Source organism: Hypanus sabinus, chromosome 8 (genome assembly GCF_030144855.1).
Source record: "Hypanus sabinus isolate sHypSab1 chromosome 8, sHypSab1.hap1, whole genome shotgun sequence".
Lineage (NCBI taxonomy): Eukaryota > Metazoa > Chordata > Chondrichthyes > Myliobatiformes > Dasyatidae > Hypanus > Hypanus sabinus.
The window spans coordinates 28,680,570-28,698,683 of NC_082713.1; the positions used below are offsets into that span (position 1 = coordinate 28,680,570).

The following is an 18,114-nucleotide window of genomic DNA, read 5'->3' on the forward strand; positions in this document are numbered from 1 at the left end:
TGGTCTTGACTGGTTGAACTGAAGAGCATGTTTCCAGACTACTTCTATAAGATTCCTCCAAGAGGACCACAACCCTGTCGTGGTTTGTAGACCTGCATGCCTCAATGACCCAGAGAGCTACTGGCTGTTGGCTGGAATCAGGGCTTTATGATTTGGCTTCTGGTAGGGTCACCCATGCCAAACAGGTCAAAGGGTAGAGGACAGACAAAGAGTGGTCCATTGGTCCTCCAGGTTTCGGAGTTCAGTTCAGGGCTAACAACCCTGAGTGATAAAACAAAACTGTCATGGAAACAGCAAAGAAGAATCCTTCTACATCTGAGTGTGATGGTATTCCGGAGTCTCCACCCGGGACCTGCATGACTGACAGTAGTGAAAACCGAGAGGAAGCTACTGACATGATGATGGAAGCCCTGAACACTGCAGGAGATGGAGGATCTTCATTACTGCCCTAAATGCCAGTGGTGTAACAGGCGGAAGGTATTTCTATAAGACTGCATGGCTCTAAAAACGCCAGGAAATGTCATGCTATTTATGATTCTGGGAACATTTAGATAACAAAAGAATCAAACTTTATAAGACTGGTTATATTTTATTAGTTTCAAAAAAAGAAGCATGGAACAACGTCAGTACATAAATAAAGTACAAATGCCTTCAAGGTTAGTGTCAATGTATTTTGCAGGCTTATTTGATAAAGAAAGAAACTTTACATACAATCAAGTTATGCATTACATGTGATGGATAGTAATGTACATACATTGGTAGGTAGGCTAATTGCACTCTAAGAATTAAGATCACATAGGTAATTTCAATAGTGTTTTATAATACAAATAAATACATGCTCGGCCCACCCTCCTTTCTCTTTTCATCTCCAAGGCACTTTCTGTAAAGAAAGAATGTACAAAGATTTCACTTTCGTAACTTTTTCCTGTGATACACATCTTCTTCTTCAGGGTGCTCTTGCTTTCAACAGAGCCACACTGCAGTCCAGCTACAGGCCAGGAACAGAATTGTTTCATCTAACATTGCATCTCATCACCTTCTTCCACCCCTATTCCTCCCTACTTCCGCAGTGTGCCTTCTCTGACTTGTTCAGTTGTAAAGCTTTCAGCAAGTCTTCTAACTCTGCTTTACATCCTTCGTTCATACATTGCTCGCTGATTTGCTCTTCACCCTCGAAATTTTTCCATCGACCTAAGAAGGTAGAAAATTTAAGATGTCAATGTGCTTTACTTTTCTGCAACTCTCAATAAGCAAATAGTTGATAGTGAGAGAACTAAATAAAAGTGTTTAAGTAAAGCAATGGAGTAAAATTTAAGAATTTTTTTAACCCTATTGACTTTACAGTCTATAGCATAGAAAGAGTCTTTTTATCTGATTGCCCCTCATCATTGTTTAAGATGTACACAAGTTTATTTCTGTCAGACCACTCTACATAATCTCCCAGTCCTTTGTCACTCAAGTGTTTACATCTGTAACACTACTTATACCTTACTTCAAAGTGCCCCATACTCTCAACTCCCTGAATAAAAGAGTTTCACCTGAATTCTCTATTGAAATTTAGTAAGGAAACAAGTTGTGCTCTTGGCTGCAAATTTTGATGAAATTCGCAATATCTTTTCCCTGAAATCTCTGTACCTATCTATCTGGGAATGTGAAGAAATATTTTATGTTAACCAGGCTGAGGGCAGTTCCAACAAAACTAAATAAACTCACTCTCATCTGAGAATTGAAACCTCTCTTGATCATCATGCCATTGATCACAAACATTCATGAGTCATCAGAGAGATTGGAAATCCAGCAATTTCTTGACATAGCTGTGGCAGTGCGAGAGAACTGCAATGATGATTCACTAAAGCAAGTACATCCCAATATTTTTGACGATCCTTCCAGTTGAGCATGACAGCCAAACGGAACACACATTTGTGCACAAATTTCTAGGCTTACTAGTGGCAGAAAACAGCAATGGCATTCTCTGCTAGTCAAGAAGAGGCTATTTTTATAAAGCTCTGCTATGTCAAACAGTGTGTTCCCACGTAGTTTACTCCATTGCTATGGCGTTTTGAAAGCTTTGAGGTGTTGTACTTACTCTGAGTTGTCCGTGTGAAAAATTTGAAAAATCCAAGTTTGAGCTGCTTCTCAAAGTCTCTCCTTGGTATTTTCTCCATGCTTATGTGGTGTACAACACCTGTGGTGGAAAATAATGAACACCATGATTTTCAGATAACATACAAACTCATACTGTAAAATATCTTTTTTTTTAACGTCAGTTCCTTCAACAGTGGGGCTGAACTCACTGAGTATCAATTATAAAATGTACCATTCATGATTTACGTTCTTCCTTTCTTCCTAAGCAATATATCTTGTATTGTTTTTTATTTAGTTAGAATACAGCACAATCACAGGCCTTTCAGGCCCAACAAGCCTGTGCCACCCAATTACACCCATGTGACCAATTAACCTACTAACCTGTAGGTCTTTGGAATGTGCAAGGAAACCAGAGCACCTGGATGAACCCATGCAGTCACAAGAAGAACGTACGAACTCCTTACAGACTGCGGTAGGGCTGAATCTGGGTCACTGGCACTGTAATAGTATTACGCTAGTGTACCGTCCCCTATAATTGTGAAAACTTCTCTATAATCCTCTGGTATCAGGTTCCCTGGATTAAAAATATTGTTTCATCAAGATACATGGGAGAGATGTAACACTCCTATGGGCAAAAAGCTTCAGTTATTACAGTATTTTCACAGAACCAAGTAGCCACATAAAACACACACAGGCACACACACCAATTTTTGTTCAATGGTTTAACAGTGCTTCATTTTATTATTTTAATAATCAAAAGCCCATCAATTCAGAGGCGCTCAATTAAATTGGTAATTATTTTCTTTATTATTCTGTTTACTCTCCTTAGTATGAAGATCAGTAGGTGAGAAACTGCTTCCACTTGGTGTTCTGCAGTCAGTAGCTTTAGGCAGCAGCAAAATCGCAGCCAGTTAACCTTCTTTCTGCTTTAACTTCCATATTAGCAGGGGAACGCTGCAGTTTGAGCTGCTAACTTTTTGAAATCCCAGTGTAACCAAACTAGTTGCTTTGGAAGCAATGGGCACAACTACCCTATTGTACAGTTCTGTGGTGCACCGTGTCAGCTGGTGCTGTTGGTCACTAGCATTTCCCATCATTTACTAAAAGAAGTACATTGTACGGCTCTAGCCAGCTCCCAGAAGTTTTGCATACTGCATTAAAGGCTTATGCCCATAATCCCCTGTTCCATTTTAAACTATTTGGAAACTATACAGAATTAAATAATCTCGAAGCAATCCTATCCCAATGAGGTATAAATCTATTTTAAGGATGCGTGCCACACTTTGCTTCTGTGTGGCTACTAACACTCAGCTGGCAACACATTAAGAGGGTGGTACTATGAAAAACGATATCTTTACTGCATGTCACCATCTTTCACTACCAGGGTTTTACAAGACTGTAAAACAAATTTATGTGCATTGAAGTATTTAGTTTCAAACCGACTTTGTTTGCAGAAATGCTGTTCTGGAGGTCATTAAAATAATTTGAGAGCATATTTGTGGCATTGCATTGACATCCCTGACTGTCCCGGTCAGCTGCTTCAAACTGACTGGCTTCAAATACTAGACCACAGTATCCTTATATCACCACATTCCATCTTTGGAATAGAAGAGTTCCATACACTTCCCTTACTTTAAACACGTAAGCTAACGAAGGCATTTAATCATGCAGGAATCAAATTGTCGTGTTAAAGTAGTACAGCAAGTTTCTAACTTTGTGAATGTTTTTCAGTGTATTTTATTGTGAAAGGTGACAAATGATGTGAAAGAACAGCCACAATATTACGCATTAGACAAAATCTCCTCGCTTACACAATATTAGGTACCTCCTATACCTAATAATGTGGCCACTGAGTGTATGTTCATGGTACTTCTGCTTCTGTGGCCAATCAAATTCAGGGTTCAATGGGTTGTGTTTCAGGACTGCTTCTACACACCATTGTTGCAATGATGGCTATTTCAGTTACCGTCGTCTTCCTATCACCTTGAGCCAGCCTAGCAATTCTCCTCTGACCTCCTTCATTATTTCCCCCACAGAACTGCTGTTCACTGAATGATTTTGTTTTGTTTTCCATGCCCTTCGCTGTAAATTCCAAACTGCTGTGTGTGAAAATCCCAGGAGACCAGCATTTTCTAAGATAATCATAATACCCCGTCTGCCACCAACCGTTCCACAGTCAAAGCCACTTAGATCACATTTTTTCCTCATTCTAATATTTGGTCTGAACAACAAAGGAACCTCTTGACAAGGTCTGCATGCTTTTATGTATTGAGTTTATGCCACATGATTGGCTGATTAGATACTTGCATTGACAAGCAGGTGTACAGGTGTACCTAATAAAGTGGCCACTAAGTGTTTCTCTTCACGTTTGCTCAAATATGGTAGACTTCAGCATGGTGAGGGTTAAAAAGCTCCTGGGGAACTCATTGGGTGTGAAAATGAGCCAAGATCATTTTCCAGATATATTGATGGGTAATGGCCAGTGCTGGTAATGCTGCCATTTACTACCCATTTCTTATTCTCTATGAAATTAATGTCTTAATTGGTCAGTTTGCTTTCAATTGCCTTGGTATTGTTCTGGAGTTACATCAAGGCCATGGTAGGTAATGATAGCATATTTCCTAACCTGAAGGACCTTAATAGGAAAGATGGATTAGATCAAACACAATACCTTCTCCCTCCTGACCCTGACGCTTCCCTGGGACCTGTCATTCCTTCAGGTGAAGTACTGATTCATGTGTTCTATCTGCTATGTTACATTTCATACTCATGATATGATCTCTTCCACAGTGGAGACACCAAACACCAATTGAAAGGCATTGACTGACTGAATATTTCTCATCAATGTACAGAACTTCCTATTGCCTTACACTGTAATCTACCACCATGTTCCCGTACTTGACCTCTGCCTCTGAGCTCACACACTGTACCAATAAAGCCCAACATAATCCTAAGGATCAGTGCCAGATCTTCTGACCTTTAGGACACTGTATTGAACTAGCCATTCCAATTTATTTCAGAACTGATAATTTGTAATGAAATGTTATCAACCCATACCACGCGTTCTGCTTTTCTCTCTCTGCAGCTGGTAATTTCTAGTATTCCTTTTTTACTTCAAATTTACAATAACTGCAGTATTTTATTTCTTAAAGATCCTACGTTACCTTTTAGTCTCTCTCCTCTATCCTCGTTTATCAAATCCTTTCTGAGCGGGCAGCAGCATCATAGCATCTCTTGGTCTACACACTTGTTCTTTTGCGCCTTCTGCTTCACAACAACTTGAAACATGCCCGCTTGCCCATTTTCTAACATGTCCTCACTCTGCTGGAAAGTTAACTCTGTTTCCCACTCTCCAGATGCTGCCTGACTAGCATTTTCCTATTTTCCATCACTCGGTCACCATCTTTGCAACTTACTTCAGACTTATTTGGCGGAAGTTTAATTCACTTGGTGCCCTGATGGGATTTGAACTCAGGCATATGAAGGACTGGGTGCTGGAGGGTAACAGAGAAACACAGCACATGGCACTGCTGCCTCATAGCTCAGTCCTAGTGGTCAGTGTGGAAATTGCAAGTTCTCCCTGTGGACATGTGGGCTCTTCCTGGGTGCTCTGGCTCCCTTCCACATCCTAGGGATGTGCTGGTTGGTAAGTTGATTGGCTGCTGTAGTAAATCACCCTTGGTGCTGCTGAATAGGAGAATCAAGGAGAGTTAATGCCCATGTGAGTGAGAAAAGTTAACAGGGAAATAAGTGGGGAATGAGACTAATGGGATTTGTTTGAGAGCCAGCATGAACTCAATGGGCTCTGTTTTATTGGTATGAACTATAAAATGAAAGCTGACATTGATGGGTCAGCTTAAAAGGAATAGGAATTTTGCTTTATTCTGTTTCATTTAGAGGTACAGTGTGGTAACAGGCTCCCTGGGTCCAAAGATCTTGCGCCATCCAATTATACCCTACTTGACTCATATGTCTTTGGAATGCCAAAAGAAACCAGACACCCAGAAACCCACAAAATTCATGAGGAGAATGTACAAACTCCTTACAGGCAGTGGCACAATTGTACCCCAATCTTACAGCTGGCATGTAACAACGTTACACTGCCCATTATGATACACATTCTAGGAGTCTATCTGGAATCCCCTCGGTCTCACCCTTGTAAGCCTTTTGTTTCCTGCTAGAAGTCACATGGAAAATAGATCATATGAAGCCATTACCGGTTGAATTTCTCATAAAGATATTCAAACAGTTGGTGAATTGTACATATATCACAAGGGATGAATATTCAAACATAATTTCCACTTTTGCTATTTTGGCAGATAAGGAACCTTTTTTATAATTTCCAATACTGACATGGTTATTTAGATGCTATAATTTTCTGATGGTTCTCCATTGATCATATTCTGTGTTGTGACATGTCTTCTGATTTTAGTGGCAGTTTCTCATTAATTTGTCAAAATTTAGTAATCAATCAGAAATATAGCAGAAAATTAAAATTTAATAAAAAGAACCACTGCAGATACTGGAAATCTAAAATAAAGACTTAGTATTCATTCCTAACTTTCACAGCCACTGCAAGATCCCCTTTGCATCCTGGAACATTTATGTGGGATTCTGACTTAGAAGCATTGGATCATAATCCTGTGGATGGTAGCTTTGCACAATTGACTCCTCAGTCAACTAAAATTGAAGATGCTGCTGTTTATTTTATTACCTGTAGGCTTGAAATTTGTGGTCCAACATGTGGTTATTAGTACAAAGAGCACACAGTTTGTTTGTCAGTCTTGGTTATTTATAGGTTTAACCATATAACAACTACAGCACGGAAACAGGCCATCTCGGCCCTTCTAGTCCGTGCCGAACGCTTACTCTCACCTAGTCCCACTGATCTGCACTCAGCCCATAACCCTCCATTCCTTTCCTGTCCGTATACCAATCACATTTTTTTTTTAAATGACAATACCACTACAATACCTGCCTCTACCACTTCTACTGGAAGCTCGTTCCACACAGCTACCAATCTCTGAGTAAAGAAGTTCCCCCTCGTATTACCCCTAAACCTTTGCCCCTTAACTTTTAACTCATGTCCTCTTGTTTGAACCTCCCCGATTCTCAAAGGGAAAAATTTTCATAAATCTTATTGTATTTCTTTATTTTCCTGTAAATGCCAGCAAGAAAATGAATCGCAGGGTGGTACAGTATATGGTGACATATATGAATTCAATAATAAATTTACTTTGAACTTCCAGAATAACTGTTCCACTGTTTTTTTTTATTTTTGCATTCACAGAACATTGGGCTTCAAAATGCTATCCTTTAAATCACTTTCCTCAAACTGAATCAGTACTGTTTAGTGCTACAAGATTAAATATTATATTATTATTCAAGAAACTGCCATCATCGTTCTCAAATACTCTTGTTATAGTTCCACATTATCATTTGCTATTAATTGATTATCTTCTCAATGATCCATACTCTTTCCCATTTGTTTTTACTCTTCACACCAAACATCTAAGTTGAATTACTCTTCACTGCAGTCTATGCTGTCCAACTTTCTTCATATTACATATTCCGTGCTCACAACATCCTAAAGATGATCTGGCTGATCAGTCAATTTCCTACTATCTTGATCACCTGTTAATTTAAGTTCTATTCTAATAGAAATAGAAATTATCTTCTAATTTTTAATGGATGTTTTCTTTTTTTTTCAACCAAGCATTTGCCAATTCTTATCATTGATGTTTCCAGTGTTAACCCTTTCTTTTACAACAATGGTTTTATCTTCATAGTCACGAGGAGCTTTTGCATTCTTCCACTTCTAATAATGCTACTAATATAACACTTTCATATTTCTGGTTTTTTTCTCATTACCTATTATCGCATCTACTCCCACATTTGGGGATGTGCTCTTAGGATCATAATTCTATAAAAGTGCATAATAGAAAATAGATATCACCAGATTCCAACCTCCCCCCCCCTACCTTTACCATCACAACCTCACTTGCCCTTATTTATTTCACAATACTTCCAATATCTCAATGTCTCCCTTATATCAGGGAAGAATATGGAGTATTGGCAATGTAGCCATACTGGCCATCCGATAGAAAACCCAAACCATTTTCAGGTTCAGATATCTTTCCAGCAGTCTCGGGGCTCCAGACTACTCATGTGGCTTTTATGGGACAGGTAGTAGGTAATGATGAAGCAAGGACAACAAGAGAGAATAATATCATGGGACTGCCAAGCAATTAATGAATCTCAACATTTTGTAGATGTACAAACTAGACAGGAGGCCAGTGAACTAGTAAACCATAATCTGAGAAGGAGCCCCAGTTACAATTTTTCACAGTGCATTTCTATCATTCTCTCAACAATATTGAGACATAACTTTGAGGAAACTGCTCTCATGAAAGCAATTTGGGATATTTATAGACTTTTGGAGGAAGGGCTGAGTGCAGGAGGGGTGCAGGAATTGAAGAAATACCTCCTTTGCCTCCATAGAATTTGCCCATCTGTCTGCACAGCTCACTAAGATCCACTATCCCACAGCAGGTTTTATCTGTCAGCGGGTTGCAAGTTGTGGTAAGTGAAGCAAGGGGACAACAGAGTGTTTGTCTGCGATCAACAACTCTGAGAAAAAATACTACTGAACCCTGAAAATAATCTGGGATTCATGGGTGCTGTGGTGGACAGAGATATCAGTGGATATGCTCAGCATCTTGTTTTGTTGTTTGGCAGATTAACAATATCATTTTCCATGAGATCATAAGACATAGAAGCTGAATAAGGCCATTTGGCCCATTGAGTCTGCTCTGCCATTCCTTCATGGCTGATTGATTTCCCCTCTCAACCACTTTCTCCTGCCTTTTCGCTGTAACTTTTGACACCCTTACTAAACAAGAACCTATCAACCTCTGCTTTAAATAACCGATTCACCACCTTCTGGCTAAAGAAGATCTTCCTCATCTGTTCTAAAGGGACGTTCTTCTATTCTGAGGCAGTACGCTCTGATCCTAGATTCCCCCATGATAGGAAACATCCTCTTCAAGTCCACTCTATCAGGACCTTTCCTTTCTGCATTGTGTCAGATTATGTGGAAATGGATTTCATTCTCCACTGCTGGCAGGGGATGGGAAAAGCAGCAAAAAGAAATTGCAAAGTAACTATGACAAGTCACAAAAAATTGTATTTCTCAAAGATAACTTTCAATCCCAATCACTCGTGGGCACAAACGGAATGTGAATGTGCAAAGCTTCAGTCTTTAGTTGGCATGTGTATTGCTCCCCTCCCCAACTCAGTAGAAATCACTGGAACTAAACATGTGAAAGTCAGTACAATCAGCACTCAATACTTGCAAACAGGTTTGGCAAGTACACAGCTGAATCTTCTGCTAAATTGGAAATAAAATACTTAAATCCTGTTGTGTGTGAGAACACATTGCTCTGAATTTTTCAACTGAGGCCAGAAGTCAGAAGCTTGTCTTTGTTGTTCATACTTCAAGCTGCTCCATAGGAAGTTTTGTGCTGGCACACTACACACATGTAAGATGACACAATACCAATAATTAACACTCTTTAAAAATGAGTAAGGCATTATCCGCACAGAAGAAATTCTTCATCAATCTGACATTAATCCTGAATCATGTCAAGTTAGTCAACCTCTGGAAAAAAAATGACATATTTGAATTTTCTCCTTGTTGCTTCTCGGAAAGATGAAGATAGATACGTAGATTAAATAAGCTGATTGATTGGCATCAAACTCACCCCTTACTGGAGTCCAGACATGGACCTCTACATCTGGAAGATCTTCAGCCATTATAGCAATTTTCTTGCTGTACTTTTGAGAATCCTGTGTGAAGAGTGACTCGTAAACAAGAACAGTCTCTTTACTGCATTCCACTTCCTTACTGTTCTCATGAGAAAGGCCCGATACCTCTGGGACTGCAAGAACAAAATTTAGAGGTGAGCTCTTAGCATAAACTTTTTCTTTATTTAGTAGCCACTCATTCTAGGCTCTGATGAACATTAAGATTGGTGTCACCATCTCAATGATGTTACCATCTTAACTAAATTATATTATCCAGGTTGCTGGCTGCTCGCTTGGCACCATTTCCACCAGACTAGGAATATTCGTTTAAAGGTGTTTCATTTAGTCTCTGTCAAAAAGAGTTTAGGATTCCCTCTTTCAAAGAACATCTGGTAAATTTGTTATATTCATGTAATATAAGTAAGAACAGGGATTCAGTTTTGGTCTCATCATTAGGTGTTGCCTGTAGGCCTCCGTTAGTCTTGACAGACCATGGATTTGGAGAGTTTCCAGGGTGCAAGCCTGGGCAAGGTTTTTTTTTGATGGAAGACCAGCAGTTGCCCAAGCTGCAAGTCTCCCCTCTCCACGCGACTGATGTTGTCTAAGGGAAGGGCATTAGGACCCATACAGCTTGGCACCAGTGTCGTTGCAGAGCAGTGCGTGGTGAAGTGCCTTGCTCAAGGCACTCAGCCTCAGCCAAGGCTCGAACTAGCGAATGCTTTAACCACTTGGCCACACGTTACCTACTCTTTCCCTGGCTGCAGGAAAGAAACTGCAGTTCGTGGAGCCAGATCACAGCATCTCTCAATCTGCGGGGTAATGAAAACAGCCAGCACATTATTGCTGAAGGTTCTCAGCCCAAAATGTGGACTATTCATTCCTCTCCATATATTCTTTTGGACATATACTCTTCCTGTTTGGCCATACATAGAAGCACATAGACTCCAGAAGCACAGCCTGATGATGTTGGCATTCCCTAGCATTGAAGCAGGAAGCCTGGCTCTCCACTGCCTCATCAACTATTCTCCCATTGTGGGAGAACCAATCTGAATTTCAGCCGTGTTACATAAACAGAAAAGGGTAAGCAAAACAAAATAAACACAAGAAAGTCAGAAGGTGCTAGAAATCGAAAGCAACACACACACACAGAACGTTGGAGCAAGTCAGGCAGCATCAATGGAGATAAATAAACAGTTGACTTTTGGACCAAGACCAGATCTCCAGAACTGGGAAGGAAGCAGGAAGACACCAGAATAAAAAAGGTGGGGGGAGGGGGAGGGGAAGGAAGATAGCTAGAAAGTCAAAGGTGAAGCCAGGTGAGTAGGAAAGGTAAAGGGTTGGAGAGTGGAATGGGGTAGGTGATAGGCAGCTGAGAAGAGGAAAGAGACCAGCGTGGGGGATAGAAGAACAGGAGAGGAGGAAGTAATTATTTTTATATCGGAAAGAGAAATCAGGTTTGGGGAGTTGAGGGGAATCCCAGATGGAATATAAGGTGTTGCTCCTCCAGCCTGCAGGTGGCCTCATCTTGCCACAAGAGGAGGTTCACAGACCAACATGTCAGAATGGGAATGGGAATTGGAATTGGAATTAACATGTTCGGCAGACTGGGAAGTCCCACTTTTGGAGGATGGAGCGGAGGTGCTCGACGAAGCAGCCTCCCAATTTGCAACAGGTCTTGCTAATGCACAGGAGGTCACATCAGGAGCACCAGATGCAATAGACGACCCCAGCAGATTGACAAGTGAAGTGTTGACTATTTGGGGTCCTGAATGGAGATGAGGGAGGAGGTGAATGGACAGGTCTAGTACGTAGGCCACCTGCACTGAGAAGTAACTGGAGGGAGAACAAAATCAGTGTTTTTTAGGTACATTACTTTATTCTACTGTTTTTAATTATTCCTTAGTCTTTAGATTGATTTACTTTTTTAAACACATTCTGTTATTAAATTATTGGGAACAACCCTAATATTCTTTAAATGTTTCTTAATGTCATAGACAAATTGTACTGGAGCTTTCATAGCCTCCACAGGGCTCCTTCTTGTCAAAGGCTGTCAGGATACTTTATGGTCAAGGCTTCAGTGGAACATCATCTGTTCTATTCACTGCTGTAGCCTTAGTGAACTCCTTACAGGAGCACAGGGTCAGTTTGATTTGCCCTCTACATCCTGAGGAGGGACAAACACGGGCTGAATTCAGCATTATACAGCCCATTGTATACCAATACAAGAATCTCAGCCTCTAATTATGCTCGATTTCATGAAATTGAATAGATTTTACCTGGACAAATTTTGCAACATTTCCCATTGACTTTCTGTGGATCTTTACACGGATATGGATTTGGACAATGGATCTTCTTGCACTCCTGTTTGGTTATGTTACACGTACACAACACACATTCCACTGGTCCAAAGGGGCGCAGAATTGGATGCCACGACTCTCCATGTGAGTAGGTCTTTCCATTCGAGACACACACTGAAAGCACAAGAACAGTTCAGTCCATGGTAACTGAAGAAAATTCTATACTTGATTCTATCCTTCTATATAGAGTTTTTGGAACTCTTGAAAATTACTGATTATCCTAAAAGTTCAAGGAGAGACCAATCAAATATTAGTAATAAAGCACTATTACTTAACATTTTATTCTCCCTAAGGCGTCACATTACCAATTAGTAGGAAGATAATACACTAAAATGCTTTAGTAAATAGGATCAGAACACAGGAGTTGCCAGTCAGACCTATTTCCTACTAGTGAATGGTCTGGTTGTCACAGAGAAACTTGCATGCTGACTTTAATAAGGCTGATCCCAAACACAAAGATAACAGGCTGAAAGTAAAATTGTTAACCAATTGGCAAAAGGCATTACCTCGGCTGTGCCTATACTTGTTGTTGATTACTATTTGCACAATGGTGCCAGATCCCTGCTGAGGGTCAGTTAACAATCTGAGGTGATTCCTGGAGCCGGACGCTTTGGGCAAACTGGCAATAGAACTTCCGAAACTTCCCCGAGATTCATACTGTGTCCGTGGATATGAATGTCTCTGTTTCAGCAAAGATAAAATGCCATTAGTTCAAAGATATGACAGCAAGTTATTTGCCCTGAATTTAAGCATCATTCCTTTCCAATATCATCACTGGTCCCCCAGAACGCTATGTTTTTTCTGAATTGATTTATAAAGTGCTTGTAGTATCTGGCATCTGCCACTTGTGTGCTCCTAAATTTTAGACTTTCAGTCACCTCTAATTATATCAGTTTGGACTAAGATTTAGTCTGTTGTGGGCTTGCTAGGACCATAGTTCACATGCCTTCATGTAGCAAAGAAGTTTGAGGACAGTCATAGGCTTTTGAGAGATCAAGAAAGATTGTACTGTAGTCATTGTTACGCCCTGCATTTCTTTTGATGTTACCTTATGGTGAAGATCATCTTGATTGTGCCATTGGTTGGATGCAATCGCATAGTGATTTGTGAAAGTTGTCTTTGGCTATTGAGAAGACACAGATGAGTGGAACCTGGAGACAACTTTGCCTGTAACAAGCAGCAGGTACCACCCACTCTAACATGTTTGTTTCCATTCTTGAAAATGAAAATTCCAAGTCCAAAGGAATGTTGTGTCCAAAGCATTGGTGGACCAATGGAGGAGCAGTGACCATTACATGTCTAATTGATTTTTGAGGGTATGTTGAACATTGTATTAAAGCACACAGGGTGAGTTTGAAAAAAAAATAGCCTGTGGCGAGAACAAGAGATCAAAAAGTTTGTCTCATGATTGCTCTGTGCTTGTAAAATTTGTATTTATTGGGGTGCCTTTCTCGGTTTCATTGGACTTCAACAAAGGCCCGGAAAACGCATTCGTTGCCTATGACCGAGGGGTAGCTTCACAGGTGAGAGGGAATTTGAAGTTCCCCCGACAACAGCAACAATCATGTTTTGAGTAAGAATCGTGAACCCTGAAATCTTTGTGAATTGCTATGTAGTATTTTATGTGGTTTATTTGTGCTTTCTATTTAAATTAGGCTTAAGTTACTTTGTTGTGCCTGTACATTTATTAGCACATCTCCTGGACACTCGAATAGTTTGGGTCTGATCAATTCAGACTATTATAGTCACCAACAATCCCAGAGGTATAGAAAGAAACAGAAGGGAAACAGGCCATTTGGCCCACTGATTATGCACTGATCAATAACCAATCATTATAAAGCTTCAGCCTTACTGTTCCTGAGTTGTTTCCCAACTGATATATGGACTTTTCTTGATCGTCTCCTGCAGTCTTGATACTCTGCTGGATGGATTGGTGTTAAGGACAGACTCCTGCTTTGAGGAGTTTCTCAAATTGCTCCATTCAATAGTCACTGATCTCTTCTTCCTCCTTGATAAGTTCTCTGCCATTCTTGACTCCCAGCCAGCCAAGTTTTAGGTGTTTTGACCTTAGGTGGTCAACAGCCCTGAAGAAGCTGCACATTGGTTATCACCAAGCTGTGACAGCAGAGATCTGTCTACGGAGCCTTTGAGACCTTCAAGGAAGTATTTCTCATAATAATATTTCTTGTTTCAGCCTAAAGCAAGTACTAAACCTTCACAACTACTGCAAGTGGCTGCATGGTATCCAAAACCAATATTGGGTTGGATTTCCTCCTTGTACTTTTTAAAGCAGGATTTTGGTCAGCAAGGATGACCACAATTGTAGTCATTTTACATCCAATAAACTGTACCAAAGTAGCCTAATTTTGACTCCCTCTCAAAAGATTGTGCACTTTGTGCTTCAGATAACATCACTCTTTCCACCAATCATTCATTATCAAAATGTTGGTATTACTGACAAGGTCAGTATTTGACAATCATCCTCTGTTTAATACAACATGCTGATTTGCATATCAATGAATATTAAAAAAATGATCATACAACGATCTGAAACTGGGATTACATTTAGGTGAGACCCAATAGAGACAGCAGTCCAGAAATTCAACAGAAACAATATTCACAGTGGCAATAAAGTGCACAATTTTAATTGCAATAAACTTCTGGGCTACATGCACAAAAAGCCGGTTAATTTCTAGGCAACACACTGACTGTCTATTTCCCTCCATTGATGCTACCTGATCTGCTGAGTTCCTCCAGTATTTTATGTGTGTTGCTCAAGATTTCCAGCATCTGCAGAAACTCTTTAATTTATAGACAAATGTGTTGCTATTTTATGGGGTTTTTTGCATATATCCAAGAGCCATTTTCATAGACACTTCTTACATTTTTCTTCACAAGTTCTTAATTGGGATTTGAACTTCCATTTTCCTTAGACAAGATCCGACCTCAGGATTGCTAATTTGGTAAAAAAAAAATCACTAGCCAAAGAATCTTTTGAGACACCCTAAGGTGCTTAAGTACAAGTTCTTTTATTTACCTAGTTAATGTTACTTAGAATATATAGTAAATACAGAAATAAGGCATGTTGTCTCACTAGTGCTCACTGGAGTTTATTCTTCATCAAACTATCAGCTTAATTGTCACTCAATTAAATGCTTTCTGTCTTGAATGCATCTATACAATTTACACAGTGACACAGTAGGTTCCACAAAGAACTTCTAAATTCCCTATTTGACTTCTTATTGACCATTTCAGCTTTCTCATACAAAATATTATTATGTTGTGGCTGGAGTTTTCCCCTTTCAGCTCTAAATTGGTCAAATAAAAGTGATCGCTTTGCAAACTCTGGATCTTAAGAGTGTTTAAATTATTTTCAATAAACTTTGTTCATTTTGTAAACAAGTTTTGCTTGTGATTTTGCTAGGGTGTTAAACCAGAAACATTATATGTGCGCACAGTATTGCTCAGGAAAGATTTCAACATAATCTTTGTTTACACTGTGTTCTGCCAAGATATTCCCAGTTTAGTAAAAAAAACTGACCTGACTTTCAACAGTTACTGTTTTGAGCAGCATGCATGGTACTTCTAAATTTGGTGCATTAGCAACTCTGGCCTGAATGTTCAGATCCTGCCTGCCTCCATTTCTTTTCCTTTGTTGTTTATTCTATTGAATAATTTCACTTTAGAATTGAGTATGTCAACCTCTTGGAGAATGGAATTCAAAATAAATTTGTAAACCTATCCAACGACTCAAAGGCAATCAAACACGAAATGACAGAAGCAACAAATAATCTGCTCAAGGAATTCAGCATGCTGAGCAGCACCTGTGAGAGGAAAGGGACTCCAATGTGGGGCTTTGACCCAAAACATTGACAATTTCTTTCCTACCACAGATACTGCACAAACCATGAGTTTCTCTAGCAGGTTGTTTATGCTCCAGATTCCAGCATCCACAGACCCTTGTGTCTCCATGAAATGACAGAAGCTGAATCACTGTATGATCATTTGGAAAACTTCCATTATAATCAAATATGAAAAGAAAAAGAAGTATACTTTCTACATAACATCTCCCTTTCTTCTAACCACACCACCAATGTCACAAAGTGCTTCATGTAAACCCTCCTTCCCTGCACCAATTCACCAACAAATGATCTCCATTAAGCAGGGTTGGAAATTACATTGCCTGCAGCATCTTCACACAGTTAACAGTATTCCAACAATGCCCACGCATCTTACAGTTCTGGCTACACAGGTGGAAAGCAGATATAGATGTGGTCTTCCTTCTCTTCTTCTTCCTGTCTCTGTAGCTGCTGCTGACAGTGGCTGTCGAAATGTGAGCCTACAGTAGATGTAATGGGGGACTGCAATATGCAAGGGGATTGGGAAAATCAGGTTAGTGTTGGTTCACAAGAGAGAGAATCTGTTGAATGCCTACGAGATGGCTTTTTAGAGCTGCTTGTGTTTGAGCCTTGTCAGGGAAAACTTAGACTGGGTGTTGTGTAATAACCCAGATCTTATTAGGGAGCTTAAAGGAACCCTTGGAGGCAGTGATCATAATATGATTGAATTCATACAGCAATTTGAGAGGAAGAAGCACAAGTCAGATGGATCAGTATTGCATGTGGAATTACAGAGAGGAGCTTGCCCAGGTTGAGTCTGGGGTAAAGAAGGCAAATGTAATGTTGGTATTCATTTCAAGGGGAATAGAATATAAAAACAAGGAGATAAATGTTGAGGCTTTATAAGACACTGGTCCAGCCACACTTGGGAGTATTGTCAACATTCTCAGAAAGGATGGTGTTGCCATTGGAGAGACTCCAGAGCAGATTTACAAGGGTGATTCCTGGAATGAAGAAGTTAACATATAAAGAGCGTTTGGCAGCTTTAGGCCTCTACTCACTGGAATTTTGAAGAATGTAGGGGGTGGGGGGGGGGGGGGTGGGTGGATGGATCTCATTGAAACCTCCCGAATGTTGAAAGAACTAGTTAAGGTGGATGTGAAGAGGATGTTTCCTCTGGTGAGAGTATCCAGAGCTAGAGGGCAGAGCCTCAAGTTGAGGAGCAACCTTTTAGAACAGAGGTAAGCAGAGATTATTTTAGCCAGAGAACAGTGAATCTGTGGAACGCTCTGCCGCAGACTGCAGTGGAAGTTAGGTCCATAATTAATGCGGAAGTTGATAGTTTCCTGATTGGTCAGGGCATCAAAGAATATGGTGAGAAGGCAGGTGTCTGGAGTTGAGTGGGATCCGGGATCAGCCATGATGGAATGGTGGAACAGACTTGATGGGCTGAATGGCCTAATTCTGCTCCTATGTCTTATGATCTTTTGTTGGCTTGGTAGAATGGCACCTGCCATAATTAATCTGAAGAATATCAGAGGACTTTACCAAAAACACTTCCAGGTCTATTCAAACAATAGAATGTAGCAGACGAACGTCTATTATATGCCTTCTCAGGTAGGATTCCAAGATGAGTCGGCCATGTCATTAGCAGACAGCTGTCGTCACCAAGCAGACATCCCCAGGTCTGGTGTAGTAGTCCAAACCATTGAGAGCACAGTGAATTAGTAAGAATCATATAGCAGTGACTGTGTCCTAGGTATTTGATACTGTTGCAGAGTTTAATAAATCTGAAATCCTTTCTGGTTGGTATGAATGTCCAATTCAAACTGGTGCCCTCAAACCAATTGAGGGAAATCTGTAGTGCACCAGCACATAAAGGTACAGCAGTGTTTGTGAATCATAGGCTGGAGTACACAGATATCTTGTCAAAATATTTTTCTCACTTTTTGGTTCTCATTCAGAATTTGTGTGTGGTTCTGTGTCTGCTCAGGATCCCCAGTTTATCTTCTGCCATTGAGTCGTCT

General features: G+C 40.1%; 1 protein-coding gene across 4 annotated transcripts in view; it reads right to left on the bottom strand.

Annotated features, from left to right (window-relative positions):
• Window positions 1–577: 577 nt before the first annotated feature.
• The window catches only part of chrdl2 (chordin-like 2), a 55,040-nt gene continuing 37,503 nt past the window's right edge, over window positions 578–18,114 (bottom strand). For all 4 annotated transcript variants that reach the window (XM_059976878.1, XM_059976877.1, XM_059976879.1 and 1 more), the window contains 5 exons: window positions 12,755–12,929; window positions 12,168–12,362; window positions 9,849–10,025; window positions 2,087–2,185; window positions 578–1,191 (listed from right to left, as the gene is read on the bottom strand). In XM_059976878.1, coding sequence (XP_059832861.1) covers window positions 1,049–1,191; window positions 2,087–2,185; window positions 9,849–10,025; window positions 12,168–12,362; window positions 12,755–12,929 — 789 coding nt within the window. In that variant the 3' untranslated portion in view covers window positions 578–1,048. The remainder of the gene's footprint in view (window positions 1,192–2,086; window positions 2,186–9,848; window positions 10,026–12,167; window positions 12,363–12,754; window positions 12,930–18,114) is intronic.